This window comes from Podarcis tiliguerta (assembly GCF_965153285.1).
Source record: "Podarcis tiliguerta genome assembly, chromosome: 1".
NCBI lineage: Eukaryota > Metazoa > Chordata > Lepidosauria > Squamata > Lacertidae > Podarcis > Podarcis tiliguerta.
Window position 1 is genome coordinate 127,228,772 of NC_139534.1, and position 17,800 is coordinate 127,246,571.

The following is a 17,800-nucleotide window of genomic DNA, read 5'->3' on the forward strand; positions in this document are numbered from 1 at the left end:
TCGGACTACTGTCGTCGCTGACATTTCCTTCTGACTCCTCCCCCTCGCTCTCCGTTTCCTGCCTCTCCAGTGACTCTTCTCCTGAACCCCTGACAATATCCTTCATTTCTAATTTAGTCTTTTTCAATCCTTCTTCTAAATTTTGTGTTCTCTGATAAATCTCTTTCATTTGTCCTTTTAGTTCATTAACAGTTACATCTATTTTTTTGTCCACTTTCTCTAGTTTGTTCTCCATCTGCCCCAATTTAGACTCTATATTTTTCTCACTATTTTTAATATCCATCTTTAATTCTGCAAACATCTTTACTATTTCTCCTTTCCATTCTGGTTCTTGCCTTGACGTCCTTCTCTCTACCAGAGTTGCACGCTCACTCTTTTTTTGTGCATGCGTCATTCTCCAAAATTATTTCTTACCCCTTATACAAATCTCCAATTCAATTAGGGAGGGATTTATTTAATATATTAGTCTACTGTTTCCCTTCCCCTTTATTTATTATTTCCAAATCCAATAGCAATTTTTAGAAGTTTTAAAATTTTAAAATTTGAAACATATAGTTCAAACCCCCAAACCTCACCACTTCTTGGGGATCCAGGGCACAGTCCTTCAATGGCTGCACTCGTTTCTCTCTGGTTGGGGACAGAGGGTGGCGCTTGGGGGGGAATTGTTATCGCACCACTCCTTGATGTGTGGAGTGCCTCAGGGTGCAATACTCTCCCCGATGCTTTTTAACATCTTTATGCGCCCCCTTGCCCAGCTTGTCCGGAGTTTTGGGTTGGGTTGCCATCAGTATGCCGATGACACCCAACTCTATCTGTTGATGGATGGCCATCCTGACTCGGCCCCAGACACACTGACCAGATGTCTGGAAGCTGTGGCTGGATGGTTACGTGGGAGCCGGTTGAAGTTAAATCCTTCGAAGACAGAGGTCCTCTGGCTGGGACTGGGCGATATGGGATTGAGGGGGCAACTCCCATCTCTTGCGGGGGTGCAATTAGTGCCAGCACCGTCCGTTAAGAGTTTGGGTGTAATCTTCGATACCTCCCTCTCTATGGAGGCACAGATTACAGCTATAACAAAGGCGGCATTTTTTCATCTCCGCCAAGCTAAGCAGTTGGCTCCTTATCTCTCTCGCCCTGACCTAGCCACTGTGATCCATGCGACAGTCACCTCCAGACTGGATTCTTGTAACTCGCTCTACGTGGGGCTGCCCTTGAGACTGACCCAGAAACTCCAGCGGGTGCAGAATGCCACGGCGAGACTCCTTATGGGGTCTTCGCTGTGAGATCACATTCATCCGGTACTATATCAGCTGCACTGGCTCCTGGTGGAGTACAGGATCAGGTTTAAGGTGCTGGTTTTAATCTTTAAAGCCCTATACGGCCTAGGACCCTTGTACCTATGGGACCGCCTCTCCTGGTATGTCCCACAGAGGAACTTAAGGTCTTCAAATAAAAACATACTGAAGGTCCCAGGCCTCAGAGAGGTTAGGCTGGCCTCAACTAGAGCCAGGGCTTTTTTGGCTGTGGCTCCAGCCTGGTGGAACGCTCTGTCACAAGAGACTAGGGCCCTGCGGGACCTGACATCTTTCCGCAGGGCCTGCAAGACAGAGCTGTTTCACCAGGCCTTTGGTCAGGGCGCAGCCTGACTCCCTCCTCTGGCAATCTGCACAGAATTTTGCTTAACGGTTGCCATCAATTTGATTTTAATTAATTTTTATAATGAAATGTTTTTAAAATGTTGGATTATTTTATTGTTGTTAGCCGCCCTGAGCCCGGCTTCGGCTGGGGAGGGCGGGATATAAATAAAATTTCTTCTTCTTCTTCTTCTTCTTCTTCTTCTTCTTCTTCTTCTTCTTCTTTATTTATATTTTAAATCCAAAGGGGATAAAAGGATGCAGCACCTCTAAACCAAAACCCAAATCAGGCAGAACACACTCTACAGCTGATATAATGTTTTCAATTTTAACTGGCCCTGCTCTTGTCTTACTACTTGGTTATATGTTGCCCAATTCCCTGACATCTTTATTTTTTAAATTGAAAACGCTTCTAATGGTGACAGCCACCATGCTGTATATGGTTCCAGGAAGGGTTTGTAAGTGGTCCAAAAGCCTTTACAGGCTCTGTTGGGTTGAAATAAGCGACCAAGTCTCGGAGAGCCCCTTTTATTGTATATTACACCAATTGCCTCATATGTGCTTGGTGCTGATTGGTTACACGTGGTGTGCGTTACAAGCTATAGTGTTGCATATACATACAAGGGGTTGCGTGAAGACATTACGCATCATTAGATAGAGGGAACACAGGAACACTGTAATCTATGATTGATAGGGTGGTACTCAGAGATTATACAGAGTGCACTTAACATTCTTCCAGTCTGCGGTGATAAGGAGAGGATGTATATAGTTAGATAGGAAGGTCATGACATCACTTGGACATTCTGAGCTAGCGGTGTCAGGGTAGCTTAGAAGGGAATGTACAGAAATACAACCTACGCAGTATCTCAAGGAAAGCAATACTCCACAAGGCTCAAACATCATCATGAGCCCAAACCATCATGAATAGGCAATAATAAGGACATTGGCAGTTTCCCGTGTTCATCTTCCCACAATTCAGTGGTAGAAATGTCTTTTAAATGTATGGTATGAACATGACCTAACAAAGTTTAGATAAACTGAGTTGGCTGGTCCTTTAAATCATCTCCTTGCGCATTATTGTTGCTTTTCTCTTGTGTCTCGAGGGAGGAACCATGACAGAAGCTATTTTATGGGCTACCAGCTGCTTGCAGCCGTTTGGATCGTCATTGGACTGGCCTGGATAGCTGTGCTGTTTGAACTGTTTTCATCATTACTGGATCCAAAAGCAGCATTAGTGGATCCAAAAGCAACCACACAAAAAATGAGTAAAATGCAAAGATAGCAGTGCCCAAAAGGAGTCAGTCTGCTGGATTTCCACTGGAGGAGAATTTATCATTGCATTCAGGTGAAGTCTGACATAAAAATCAGTTATACTCAACAACTTCCATTGAGCTTTTTACAATTATATGGCATTGCGACATTCAACTGATTCCTTAAAAACTGGCTAGCTGGTCTATAAATTAGTAATTCCTAATAAACTGTGAAATAGATGGGTTTTCTGCATCAGATTATAATCCCTCTTCATTACAGGATATGTACTGTGTTTTAGCAACAAGGAGAGAAAGGAAGGGTTTTACTTGGATTCTCAGAACTGGAATGTGTGCAGTGGAGAACAACCAAGATGACCAAGGGTATGGAAACCAAGCCTTATGAGGAGTGGTTGAAGGAGTTGGGTATTTTTATTCTGGAAAAGAGGGGACTAGGGGAGATATGAGAGCCGTCTTCAAATATCTCAAGGGCTGTCACATGGAAGAGAGAGCAAGCTTGTTTTACTCCTGCTCTGGAGGGGAAGACTCAAACCAATGCCTTCAAGTCACAAGAAAGGAGACCCCAGCTAAACATCAGGAAGAACTTTCTGACAGTAAGAGCTGTTCAGCAGTGGAACCGTCTCCCTCCGAAGGTGGTGGACTCTCCTTCCTTGGAGGTTTTTCAGCAGAGGTTGGATGGCCATCTGTCACGGATGCTTTAGTTGAGATTCCTGCATTGCAAGGGGTTGGACTAGATGACCCTTGGGACCCCTTCCAACTTCTATGATTCCATCATTCTAAGGGGCATTTTCGTCCAACATCAGGACAGAAAAAGGGTCCCACGTATAGTGGGAGGGAGGTGGTGGAATTTTCTGGCTTGAGGACCACACTGGCCTTTGCCTTCCAGTGGACACTGCACACCCTCACATGTGTGAACGCCTATGTGTGCACACACACAGGCAGACACGCACAAGGACCTCCATGCACAACCCCCCCACGAGAGCAGTGGAGATCAGCTTAGGTGGAGGTGGCAACTGTACCCCTACTCATCAAAAGATAGATGGGCATTAAACTCTCCCCCTCCCAGGACATCCCATAGAATAATCAAAGTGAAGTTGAAAATGCGGAGGACAGCCAAGGTCTCTTGGCACTTGTTTGGACAAAGAACGGGGAATTCTGAATGCTTAAGACCTTGGGCCTCCACTAGAAGACAAAGAAAAAAGGAAATGAAACACACCATAAAGAAGATAATCTAAATATAGCTTTGCTATGGAGATATGTGTGTATATGTGCACAGGTGGCAGCAACACACGCTTTGTGCAGAAACAGAAGATGCCCCAAATAAAGACAATTTAGTAATATGCACACATTCTCACAACCCCTAGCATGGCCAGGAGAGAAAGGCTTGGCGAAATTGGAATTTGATTTGAAAGTGGCGCTAAATGTAATTTCTATAATACCCAGAGAAACACACAACAAAAACATTCTATTAAGGTTACAACACTTTGCAGATGGAAGCCCTTGTGGACGCTGCGTTAAAATGGTTTATTCTACTTTCCCTTAAAAAAAATTTTTTTTGGGGGGGGGGGGTAAACAGTTTACTTATCCAGGTAAGGAGAGATTTCATCTCAACCAATGCAGAATTTGAACCATGTTCTGTTTCAACCATATTCAAAGAACAATGGTCCACAATATTGAGGGAACTTGGGTGAGTTACGTCCCACATTATTCCCAGCTTCTTGGTAGCCTGCTGGTTCTTAGTGAGATGGAGTCATTCCCACACTCTCCAACTTTTCTCCAGTGAAAATAGGGACATCCTAAGGATCATATCAGAAACTGGAAAGGAAACTTGGAGAGTCTGAATTCCTTAACAAATGCACTCCATTTAGAATGCTTAGGAGCACGGGGAGCTTCCTTACACAGAGTTAGACCAGTGGGACATTTGGCACAAGACTGATCTCAAGGAGCAATTCAGAATTTCAAGTAGGAGTTTGGAAATGCTGGAGTTTGAACTGAGGACTCGCTGCCTGCTAAGCAGATGTTCTGCCACTCAGTTTGGGAAAGGAGAGTCTTCCACCTCAATGCTGATGCTTGGATGTTCAGCTGGAAGCACTCCCACAACGACAACAAGGGGCTGTAGCCAACAATTTTTTTCAAAACCACCTGAAATTAATAGATCTAAGACCGTCATGCCTGTTAATTTCCGAGTAGGAGAGCTGCAAATAATGCCAATGTATTTCACATCTGGCAAGCAATGCGCCCCTTGGGTTTCAGATAGTACATGGGTAGACAAGTCTAAAAAGTCCACGACACAAATTTTCACAGCATTTAGCATTTCGGGTGGCTCATTTGCCAGGAGCAATGGATTTAGTTTTTACTCTGGAGGTGTATATTCAATTCTGACCAAACAAAGCCTCCTGATGTATATTATGCTCTAGGAGCAAAGCTATAACCAAAGAGGCACATTTGTTGCCAGATGTGATTTTTTTCCCCAGCTGTCCTGCCACACTACATAATTTGGGACTGTTTCCGCAAGGGTTGAGGCACAGAGCCTGATGAGCAAAAGGTAGAGGAAATGGCAAAACTGAAGCAAAGCTGTACACTTCACACAGGGGTTTAGCAAAACCTTTTGGGTTTGCATATCTCTTTATGCATCCCTCCTCTCAATCATGAGGAGGAAGGAAAGCAATGGCGACACGTCCCAAAGAACAGAGCTCAGCTTATTGTAGTTAGGGGCTCTTAAATCCTGCTTTACTTTTTTGTCTGGAGGCACTGAGAATGAGGTGGGGGGGAAGACCCTAAAACTTTGGGAAACATCCAGAGACCTCGGGGGCAACCTACATTGCAGTGGGTAGGACTAGATGACTCTTGGTGTCTTTTCCAACTCTACCATTCTAGGGTTTTATGATACAGCGGTACCTCTGGATGCGAACGGGATCCGTTCTGGAGCCCCGTTCGAATCCTGAAGTGAACGCAACCAGCATCTGTGCGTCTGCGCATGCGTGGGTCGCGATTCGCCGCTTCTGCGCATGCGGGTGACGTCATTTCGAGTATCTCTGCATGTGCGAGCGGCGAAACCCGGAAGTAATGTGCTCCGTTACTTCTGGGTCACCACAGAGCGCAACCCGAAAACACTCAACCCGAAGCTACTTCAACCCGAGGTATGACTGTACTTTGCTTCCTGAGGCTAAACAACAGGCGGTGCTCCCAGAGTCAAGTTGCAGAAAACTCCACCTGCACTTCTTCCTGGGAGTAAAAGAAGAAGAGAAACCACACACAAGTAAAGATTTGGGGCACTTTCATGAGCGTGGCTACTTCACTGGCCCCGTGATACCTGTCAATCCTAGTTATTAGGGAAGAGGGTGGCATTGCTGTTGTTCCTTGCCTTTTTAAACAGCTACCCAAATACTCCTCTCTTCCCAGCCCTCAGATATAGAAAGGTTTTCAATGAGAGTCGTAACACGGCGCAGGAAAAAGGGAGGACTGCTGTTTATCACAGGGATAGTGCTGCCAGGCCACAAAGCACTTCATTAGTGCAAAGCAAGTTCACGCTGGGTGCATTTCACAGAGATCAAATGCTGCGGATCATTTCTGCGGAAATGCAACTGACTTTCAACAAGAGATGCTATCTGGAAGAAAGATGGCTGTACCTCCCCTTGCAATTTAGAAACACCACAATATTCCCCCGGGAGAAACCGTTTGTGTGTTGTAAAAAATTAAGTGGGAATCACCCCTGTTCCTTAAGGGTGCAGGAGCCTGAAAGAGACCAGCCAGGGATATATATTAAAGCAAAGCGGCTAGTAAAGCTGATCTTTATTGCAATAGAAATGTACTGTTGCAACAGGGTCCTTGCTCATGACACACACGAAGGAGGAGAATACTGAACAAAAGGCAAAACACACTTATCTACATTTTCATTACAGGTGCTTTCTCCCACTTCCCGCCTTCCCGCGGTACGTCACTTGTTGTTGTTTAGTCGTTTAGTCGTGTCTGACTCTTCATGACCCCATGGACCAGAGCACGCCAGGCACTCCTGTCTTCCACTGCCTCCCACAGTTTGGTCAGACTCATGCTGGTAGCTTCGAGATCACTGTCCAACCATCTCACCCTCTGTCGTCCCCTTCTCCTTGTGCCCTCCATCTTTCCCAACATCAGGGTCTTTACCAGGGAGTCTTCTCTTCTCATGAGGGGGCCAAAGTATTGGAGCCTCAGCTTCAGGATCTGTCCTTCCAGTGAGCACTCAGGGCTGATTTCCTTAAGAATGGATAGGTTGGATCTTCTGGCAGTCCATGGGACTCTCAAGAGTCTCCTCCAGCACCGTAATTCAAAAGCATCCATTCTTCGGCGATCAGCCTTCTTTATGGTCCAGCTCTCACTTCCATACATCACTACTGGGAAAACCATGGATGTCAGGGGTTCAGGAGCAGAGGCACAGGAAAGGGAGGAAATGGAGAGCGAGGGGGAGGAGTCCGAAGGAAATGTCAGCGATGACAGCGGTCCGAGGTCTCTGAGTCTTTCCAGTGAATCGGAAGATTCACAGAAAGGGGCTCCCATGGTCAGGGCAAGGGGGGTGCCTAGGGGGACACCCCAGGAAGAAGGGGCCAGAGGGGACTCAGAGAACAGCAGTTGGAAATCAGGGCCAGCGTCCACACCAGAGTGCAGTAGGGGGGAGGAGTCCCAGGCATTGGGATCAGGCGGCGCGCTGCCAGCGGGAGGACATGAGGCAGGACTGGCCACGCCTCCATCGGGGAGCGAGGAAACGGTCGAGAGGAAGGTTGAAGGCTGGGCGCGCGCGCCAAGTTCAAATGTACGGGAGGGCGGCGCAGTTGGCAGCCCGGATAGGGAGCCAGGTCCTAAAGCCCGCCGAAGAGAGCGGGAGGAGTCAGGGGGGTCAACGTCTGCGTCGGAAGAATCCAGGAAGGAAGGGACCCCGGGGGGTAGCAGGACCCAGAGGAGAAAGGAGAGACGGAAGAGGTGGAGTAAGGCTAGAATCTTAAACTGGTGTACAGGGGGCGGAGATTCAGATGGAGCTTCGCCGGTCTAAACCCTAGACGTAGAGCTGGGGCGCTCCGGTTTGAAAATGGAAACTGTACTTCAATAAAGACTTTTGTACATTACTACCGGCTAGCGTTGGTCCTCTGTGAGCTGGGACCTAGAGCCAGCTCTGACAATAGCTTTAACTATACGGACCTTTGTTGGCAAGGTGATGTGGATACATCAAATAAGGGAGGCACATCGGCAAGATTACAGGTAAGTTTCATCAGACAAAGGCATTTTGTTAACACAGAGATGTTTTCCTGTTTTCATCACAAAAGTGTGGGTGCATTTAAATTCCATCTGTGAGTCCCGCCCCGCCTATCCTGGTGTTAATGGCTGCCCTTTGTTTTATGATGACAGGGATGGATATGCCAAAGGAGATGCTTGGTGAAGTAATGGAAGGCTAAAGAGCTGGCCGGGCATCACCAGTTATGATCAGGCATTTGGCAGATAGCCAGATTCCTAGGTATTTTACCGTATTTTTCGCACCATAGGGCGCACCGGACCATAGGGCGCACCCAGTTTTTAGGGGGGGAAATCAAGAAAAAAAATATCCCCCCCCCCAGCCCCAAAGAGCAGCGTACAGGCTGCGCACAACCTCTCTCTGCCAGGGGGGGGGGTGTTGAGCGGGGCTATGGCACAAGCCAAGGCAACAAGCAGGATGGATCCCGCTCGCTGTTTTGGCTTCCTCTTTAGCCCAGCGCAACCTCTCCTTGCCAGGAGACGCTGCCCAGGGCTAAAGAATCCATAGCCCCGTGCAGCCTCTCCTTGCCGGAGGGGTTGCGCGCAGCTATGGAGCAAGCCAAGGCAGAGAGCGGGATGGATCCCGCTCGCTGTTTTGGCTTCCCCTTTAGCCCCATGCAGCCTCTCCTTGCCGGGAGACGCTGCACAGGGCTTTCCTGGCTTTACTGGGAGGTGGGGGGATTCCCTCACCTCTCCCAAAAGCCTGCAGAAGCCGCGCACCTCTTTAAAGAGATCGCGGCTTCTCCTGGCTTTCCTGGGAAGTGGGGGAATTCCCCCACCTCCCGCAAACCCAGCAGAAGCCGCGCGCACTTTAAAAGGGCTGCACGGCTTCTCCTGGCTTTCCTGGGAGGTGGGGTATTCCCTCACCTCTCGCAAAAGCCCGCAGAAGCCGCGCAACCCCTCTAAAGAGATTGCGGCTTCTCCTGGCTTTTCTGGGAGGTGGGAGAAGGGACTGATGCGGCCAGTCAGTCCCTTCTCCCTCCTGTGGAAAAGCCCGCAAGAGCGCATGGAGCTTGTGTGCAGCTCTTGGGGGCTTTTCCCGCCTGCCTCCCCCCTGCATTGGCTCCATAGGATGCACACACATTTTCCCTTGCTTTTTAGGAGGGAAAAAGTGCGTCCTATGGTGCGAAAAATACGGCACTTTATTTTTGATCTCAAGACCCATACTTTCCTGTAGTTCCCTTTTCTCCTCTGAGCTCATGTTTTTAACCAATAAATTAGTTTTTTTATGGTTTATTTTGAATCCCGCCAGTTTTCCAAACACATTTATTAATTCTATTGCTAGCGGAATGCTCTTTTGGGGGTTTTCTGTTGTTAATATCAAGTCATCTGCATAGGCTCTTACTTTGTATTTTTTTTTCTCCTATCCTGACTCCTTTTATTTTTTCCTCTTCTCTTAACATTTTCATTAGAATTTCCAACACTAGAATAAATAATAAAGGTGACAGAGGACAGCCTTGCCTCCTGCCCTTCATGATCTCTATATTTTTTGTAACAATACCATTCATAATCAGTCTCACCTTTTGGTTGGTGTAGATGGCTTCAATTCCTCTCTCAAATCTCTCTCCCAGGCCCATTAGTTTTATTTGTCTTTTCATAAAACATCAATACATGTTATCAAATGCCTTTTCTGTGTCTATTAGCATCAGGGCAGCTTGTTTGTCCTGTTTAGGGAAGCTTTTAATATTTAACTAACTATAGTATTTTAATATTTTGTTGGAAGCCACCCTGAGTGGCTGGGGAAACCCAGCCAGATGGGTGGGGTATAAATAATAAATTATTATAATAATATTATTATTTCATATTATGATTATGATTATTATTTCTAAATTCCAGCTACTCTAATATGTCAATAACATTTCTGGTGTTGTTTTGGATTTGCTGCCCTGGGAGAAAACCTGCTTGATTGGGGTGAATTATCTCTTTTAAAACCTTTTTTAACCTGTTTGCAAAAAGTTTAGAATCACAATTCAAAAGCAAGATCAGTCTATAATTAGAAGTTGACTCTAAGTCACTCTCTTGTTTGGGTAAGAACATTACATAAGCTTCCTTCCATGAGGCAGGCACTCTCCCTTTAGTGAGGATATCATTCATTACTTCGTTCAGAGGCCTTGTCAATATCTCTTCCAGTTTTTTTGTAGTATTCCATTGGAATTCCACCAGTACCCAGGGTTTTTCCTGTTTTGGCATTTTTAATTGTGTTTTGTATTTCCATTGTTGAAACAGGGGTGTTTAACATCTCCATTTTTTTCTTTTGTTATATCAGACATTTTATGACAACTTAAATATTGATCTATTTCTTCTGGGTTGTCTATTTCTTTTTTATATAATTCTTTATAATATTTTACAAAGCTTTGTATAATAATTTTTGGATCGTCTATCACTTTTCCTCCTATTTTTAGTCTATTGGTTAATTTCTCTTTTCTCCTTTTCTTGAGTTGCCAGGATAGGAACTTTCCTGGTTTGTTAGCACCTTCAAAATTTTTACACTTCAAAGTTTTTAGATTCCACTCAGTTTCTTGTTCTAAGATAGTTGCATATTCCGGCTGTAATAATTTGATTTCTTGTCTAATTAAATCATTATTCAGTTTCTTATAAAGATCTTTCTTTTTAATTTCTTCTAATAATTCTGCTTTTTTCTTTCTTAAAATTGAGTTTTGTTTTATAAAATACCCCCTTATCACAGCCTTGCTAGTGTCCCAAACCACCTTAATGTCAGTGCCCTGATTATTATTAATCTCAAAAAATTCTAATTTTTTTGGGCACCTTGTATTATTTTCTCAGCATTTAATGGAGAGTCATTAATGTTGTTGGGAGATACTGCCAGGGAGATAAAGTCCATCTTGACTCCACGTCGTCTCCGGACATCCATCAATCTCCCGTAGACACGCAGTATCAGCAATTAGCGACAGGAGCTCCAGAAATAGCTTCCCAAAGATCCAGAGCTCTTGCACGCTCTAGCAGCAGATATGCACAACGGAAGATGCACACAGGAGAGCATTATTTAGAGGTTTATTCATTGTTGATCAGAACAAAGAAAAGCCATGACTGCCTGCTAGAGTTTCCGGCAGGGAGAGAGAAACGAAAGCAAAAGACACAACAGAAACATCCTGTGAGACAGGAAATACGCAGGCTGTGACACAAACATCCTGCTCCCTTTTAAGGTGGAACGGAAATATCCTAACATCCTCCCCCTTTCTGTGTAACCTGTAGTACCTGTGGTTCAACCCAATTGCAACCTTTGTGCATAAACCTTAAGTTGTTCTCTGTTAACAACCTTCGACAACAGATCAGCAGGAATTTCATTTCCTGGCATGTAGGACACCTGAATGAGTCCTTTCTGAATACACTCTCTTGCACGATGTAACTTAATCTGCAAGTACTTGGTTCTTTGCTTGCAACTCTCTGAGTTCAGCAAAGCCAAACAGGATCTATTGTCTTGATACACCTGTATAGGACATTTCACAGACACCCTGATGTCCTTAAACAGTTGCATCAACCATTCACAATCCATGAGTGAAAATGACAGAGCATTGAGTTCTGCTTCACAGGAACTTAGGCTCACTGTTGTCTGCTTCTTGCACAACCAGTCAAACAGACAGTGGTTGTACATGTAGCATACTCCAGAAGTGTTTGTACCATCCGTGGTGTCACTTCCAAAACTTGCATCAGCAAAGATTTCAAGACCTCCAGTCTTCTGACTGGTGAACCTCAGCCTGTAGTGCATAGTCCCTTTCAAATAGCGGGCTATGCGCTTCAGAGCTTTCCAATCCTGAACAGTAGGATTATTAGCATGTCTGCTAAGCAGGTTAGTGCTTACAGCTATGTCAGGTCTTGAGCATCTAGCAATGAAATTCAACTTGCCTAGAATGCATCTGTACAGCGTTGTGTCAGAAAACGCTTCAGCAGTACTATCTACCTGGTAACCTGTCACCATCGGTGTGTCTGCTGGGTTTGCATCAACCAAATTCAACCTGGTTAATACATCAGCAATTTTCTGTGTTTGGTGAACCAGAAAATTACCTGCTTGGTCCCTCTCCACCTGCAGAGAAAGATAGTTGGATACCTCACCAAGATCCTTCATGTCAAAGTGCTCCTTCAGCTGAGCTAGGGTGCTTTGGTACAAAGCCTGATTCTTCCAGAACATCAGAAGATCATCAACAAAACATAAACAATACAGTTTGTTTTGCCCCTCCTCCTTGACAAACACACATGGATCAGCTTTGCCCTGGTGAAAACCTAGAGAAAGCAATGTCTCTTTGAGTTTTGTGTTCCAACACCTGGCACTCTGCTTGAGACCATATAAGGATTTCCGCAGTTTACAGACCATTCCCTTCTGTATCTGCATTCCATCAGGTGGAAGCATATACAGCTCCTCCCCCAAATTCCCGTACAAAAAAAGCTGTATTAATGTCATGATGGGAAACATGCAGTTTCTCCTCCGCAGCAATCTTGAGCATCAGTCGAATGCTCTCATATTTGACTGTGGGAGAGTAGGTCTCGTGGTAATCCTGTCCTGGTACCTGTGAAAAACCTCTGGCAACCAATCTGGCTTTGTGTCTGACAACCTTGCCATTCTGGTCTGTCTTGGCCTTGAAGACCCATTTGCTGCCAACCAGTCTCATTCCTGGGACTACCGGTACCAATTCCCAAGTTTGGTTCCTGTTCAAGGAATCAACTTCAGCCTTCATGGCATTAAGCCAAGGCTCAGCATCTTTAGAGGTTAACTCCTGAACCTCTTTGAAGCTTGAAGGTTCCCATACCTTCTCTGAGCTACTAAGAATAGCAGTTGCTGTCTTAGCAAACTCATCAGCAAATCTCTTTGGAGGTTTGCCCTTGGTCGCCCTTTCAGATCTGCGTACTAGACGCAAGTCTTCTGGACTCATCTCCTCCTTCTTGGGAGAAAAATGACCAATGGTGAACAGTGGTTCTTCCAGTTCATTGTCAGACGCATCAGATGGTCTCACTGAGGCCTTTGCGCTCTTGTAGTCTGCTGTGTCATCACTGTCACTGACACCAGCAGCAGCGCCGCCCACTGAACTGGAATCCGAACTCTGATCATCATCATCATCATCATCATCATCATCCTCAGCTTCGTCAGCTTCTTTAGCATCATCTGCTTTTTGCACATCACCTTCATCCTCCTCTGGGTAACTCTGGAAAATTCCCACATTTTCCCCCCACTTAGGATTGTACTCAACACTCCTTGTGAACTTAATGGACTTAGAGTCAGTCATCCATACCCTGTATGCTCCTTTGTCGTACCCCATGAACAAACCATGTGCCCCACGCTTCCCAAGCTTGTTGCTCTGTGGGGTGTGTACCCACATGTCAGAACCAAAGATTCTCATGTGCTTGACATTTGGTTTCTTACCAAACATCTTCTCATAGGGAGTACAACCAATAGGTGATGACAGTCTCCGATTAAACGTGTAAACATACGTCGACAGAGACTCCCCCCAAAACTTCTCAGGGAGATTGGCATCATGCAACATGGTTTTCATGCCTTGAAGCAATGTTTGCTTTGCTTGCTCACAAACCTCCCATGGGGATCCAGGACTTGAGAGGCTATGCTGAATTCCCTTCTCAGTCAGGAAAGCTTCAAACTGCTGAGAAGTGAATTGCTCGCCTCGACCAGTAAACAAACAGCCGATACGTTTACTGTGAACATTCTCCAACCAAGCACAGAATGCCTTGAACCTTGGAAACGCTTGCGATTTCTGCTCCAGCATAAACACATGAATGTACCTGGAAAAAGAATCAATTAGAACCATAAAGTACCTTGCTCCACCCAAAGAGGGCGCAAGTGGACCAACCAGGTCTGCGTGAACAAGCTGGTAGGGTTTGGAAGCCTGCCTGCTAGACTCCTTGCCTTTTGGAGCAACCTTCACCTTGTTCTCTGCACAAGATACACATTTCATGTGAAACTTACAAGGTTTGATGTTCAAACCCTCAACCAATTCCGGCATCTTGGCCAGCGCCTGCCAAGACATGTGACAAAATCTTCTGTGTGCTTCATGAACACAACCTGCATGAAGAACCTTGTTAGTTTGTGCAACACAACAAGAATCAACATTTGACACAGCAACATTGTCATCATAAGTTATACAGAACAAGCCATCTATAAACTTTGCATGCAAAATGTCCTCTTTGCCTTTCCTGATGACACAGACGTTCCTCTTGAAGGAAACCTGAAAACCACGCCCAATCAGCTGTGGGACACTGAGCAAATTGTTCACAGCATCTGGAACATAAAGTACATTTCTGATGGTCGTGTGCAGACTTGCAAGTTTCACAGTCCCTTCTCCTGCGATCTGCAACGTCCTTCCGTCAGCCAGGTGGACCTCACCATCTTGAGGTTTGAAGGAGATAAACAGATGCTTATCTTTTGCGAGATGGCGGGTGCATCCAGAATCCACAATAAATCGGGGCTGGGCCTTTGGAGCAGCTTTTCTGGCAAGCAAAACCTTGTTTTCCACCGGCGTGGGCTTAAACTGCTTGCCCCCCTGCTCCTGGCCATGAGACTTGCCTTTAGCCTTTGGTGAAGCTGTGCCAGCAAACAAAGCCTTGTTTTCCACTGGCGTGGGCTCTTCACCCCCCTTCTGCTTCTGGCCATCTGCAGGCATCTGTCTCTGTTTACCTCTGGCCTTCCGGCCTCTGCAGAGGCGATGACCTTGGTTCCCACGAGAAACAGAGCTCTCATCTGCCGACTCCTTGGCTCCCCCTGGAGGCTGGAATGCTGCTTGGGATGACATCACAGTCAGCTCCTCCTGCAGCTTGCAACCGGTCCCCTCGGCATCCCTGCATCCACTTGCATTCCGGGAAACAGCCAGGACCTCCGATGCAGTCGAACTCTGGGCTGGGTTGACTGGCAGATGGGCCAGCTTCAAAGCATTCCACATCTCACGGGCACTGGCCTTGCCATCCAGGGTGATTAACTCTTCAGGAGCTACTGAGAGCAAAATTATCCCCATGGCTCTTGAATCCTGTGCCCTCCAATCATCTGTCACAGGGGCTGGGGGGTCCTCAGTAATAGCATTCCACACACCAACCTGACGCAGCAAACTCTCACACCACTGTGCCCAGGCCTGATAATTTTGCCCATTTAGCTTTGGGCATTCAGCAGCTTCAGAAGCAGCTTGAGAAGCATGGAAAGACTCCATCCCAGCTTTTCACTCTAGCCGAGCCCTTTTCAACTTCAGGGGCTTCTTATCTTGGCTGCACATAAATCACGAAGCCTTTGGCTTGACTCCCAGGCCAATTAAGCCAGCCGGACATCAAAGGCATTTTGCCGCGGCAACGAAAAGCCTTACTTTCGCTTTCCCACACATACCTCAGCAGTCTGTCGCAGTCTTACTCTCCTGTAAATGCTGTTTATCTGGGCCCATAACCTTGTTGTTGGGAGATACTGCCAGGGAGATAAAGTCCATCTTGACTCCACGTCGTCTCCGGACATCCATCAATCTCCCGTAGACACGCAGTATCAGCAATTAGCGACAGGAGCTCCAGAAATAGCTTCCCAAAGATCCAGAGCTCTTGCACGCTCTAGCAGCAGATATGCACAACGGAAGATGCACACAGGAGAGCATTATTTAGAGGTTTATTCATTGTTGATCAGAACAAAGAAAAGCCATGACTGCCTGCTAGAGTTTCCGGCAGGGAGAGAGAAACGAAAGCAAAAGACACAACAGAAACATCCTGTGAGACAGGAAATACGCAGGCTGTGACACAAACATCCTGCTCCCTTTTAAGGTGGAACGGAAATATCCTAACAATTAAGTCCGCACCGTCTTATTCCTTTAATCCCTTCTCTTTTTAAGTTTAGCATCACTGGGTTATGGTCTGAAATGGTCTTCGGCAGAATCTCCGTCTTATCTATTCTCCCTCGTAATTCTTTAGAGAGCCATATTGTGTCAATTCTGCTGGCCAATTTATTTGGCTCTGAAAAATGAGTAAATTCTTTTTCTGTACAGTGTCTATGACTCCATAATTCAAAATTCTTGATTAGTTCTACAAAACTACGCAGAAGTTTACCTTTTTCTTTACCCTTTCCTTCTGAAGTTCTATCTAATTCCGAGTTAATTACCCTGTTTAGATCCCCTAGCAATATTATTCCCCCCCCATATAATCCATTAATTTTTCCTCCAACCCTTTGTAAAACTCTGATCTCTTCTCATTGGGTGCATATACTCCTATTATAATCATTGATTCCCTTTGGATTGTTATTTTAATTATTATTATTATTCCATTGGCATCCTTATACTTTAATTGTGGCTCTAAACTAGGATTAACATAAATCACCACTCCCCTCTTTTTTGTTTGGTCTCAGGATATAAATTTTACTCCTAGTTTGGGATTTATCAATATTCTCTTATGTTTCTTGTATGCAAATTATATCCAGTTTTTGTTTAATCACTATATGCTCTAGTTTGTTTCTCTTCTTTTTGTTGTTCAAACCATTTACGCTCCATGTAAGTATTTTTAAAGTCATCCTTTATTGTTAAAAACAGAACAGAGAGGAAAATTCCGGTGATTAAGTCCTAGTGAATTAAAGAACAAAGAAATGAACAAAAGAGAAAGAAAAGGGGGAAAGAAAAAAAATTCCTATAGGGAATGTTGGGTTGCTTACTCATTCTCACTTTCATGATCTGAAACCACCTGTTTAATATTGGGATCTCCCTCTATTGGCTGTCTTTCCCCTCCTAACTTCTTCCAATATTTCCTCCAAGAAAGATTAGCCTCCTTAACTGACTCAAATCTTCGTCTCTTCCCCTTGATGTTAAATGACATTCCTTCCAGAAACTCCCACTTATAGTTTATCGGTTTGGCTTTCAATGCTTTAGCCAGAAATTGGAATTTTTGTCTCTTTTTTTTCAATAGACGTGGCGGAATTTCTTTCAGGGTTATAATCTCTTTTGCCTTGCTTATAAATTTTCTTTGACCCCTAGTCTGCAAGATCTTATTCCTTAGTTTATTGGTGGTGAAAGTTATTAGACAATCTCCTGGCCATTTATTTGCTTTTGCGTTTTTGGAGTTTACTCTAAATACATTCTCTGTGTTTCTGTTGATGTAGCCTGGAGAGAATAGATGACAGGGCAGAAACTGTCGTACTTTAAGAAATAGGGTTTACTTCAGCTACCGTATTTTTCTGTGTATAAGACGCCCCCATATATAAGACATCCTTATTTTTTTTAGCACAAAATTAAGAAATACATAATTGCAACATTCTGTGTATAAGACGACACCCAATTTTGAACTTTAAAAATTTGGGGGGAAATATACCGGTAGTCCTATACATGGAAAAATTAGTATTTACACCTTCAGTCTGCATGGAAGGAGTCCAGATCTTATGACATTGTCAGTTCAAGAGGCAGCAGTACAGGCATCCTGCTTCCTCTCTCTCCAAGATGGACCTCTCCTCCCCCCCCTTTCTCCCAGAAACCCCTTGCCCTCCCCCTTTAGCAGGTACCATGGCAACCTCCCAAATCTCCAATGTTCGTTCACACCTAGGGGCAAGAGAGAAGTTCTCTTGCATTGTTAATGACCCCTATTGTAATCGTGATAGCTGTAGGTTAGCCAGGTTAATTTGCATAAGCCAGCCAGGAATTCCCTGTCTGGAACAGCTCTGCAGCTTATGTT

At 45.1% G+C, this 17,800-nt stretch overlaps 1 protein-coding gene and 1 long non-coding RNA gene across 2 annotated transcripts in view; one reads left to right on the plus strand and one right to left on the minus strand.

Annotated features, from left to right (window-relative positions):
- Positions 1 to 3,137, plus strand: part of LOC310677220 (potassium channel, subfamily K, member 16-like) — a gene marked incomplete at its 5' end in the record, with an annotated part of 20,272 nt that extends 17,135 nt beyond the window's left edge. Inside the window, one exon of the mRNA XM_083439783.1 lies at positions 2,738 to 3,137. Coding sequence (XP_083295909.1) covers positions 2,738 to 2,916 — 179 coding nt within the window. The 3' untranslated portion in view covers positions 2,917 to 3,137. The remainder of the gene's footprint in view (positions 1 to 2,737) is intronic.
- The window catches only part of LOC310677934, an 82,277-nt gene that overhangs the window by 29,075 nt on the left and 35,402 nt on the right, over positions 1 to 17,800 (minus strand). The window lies entirely within an intron of this gene.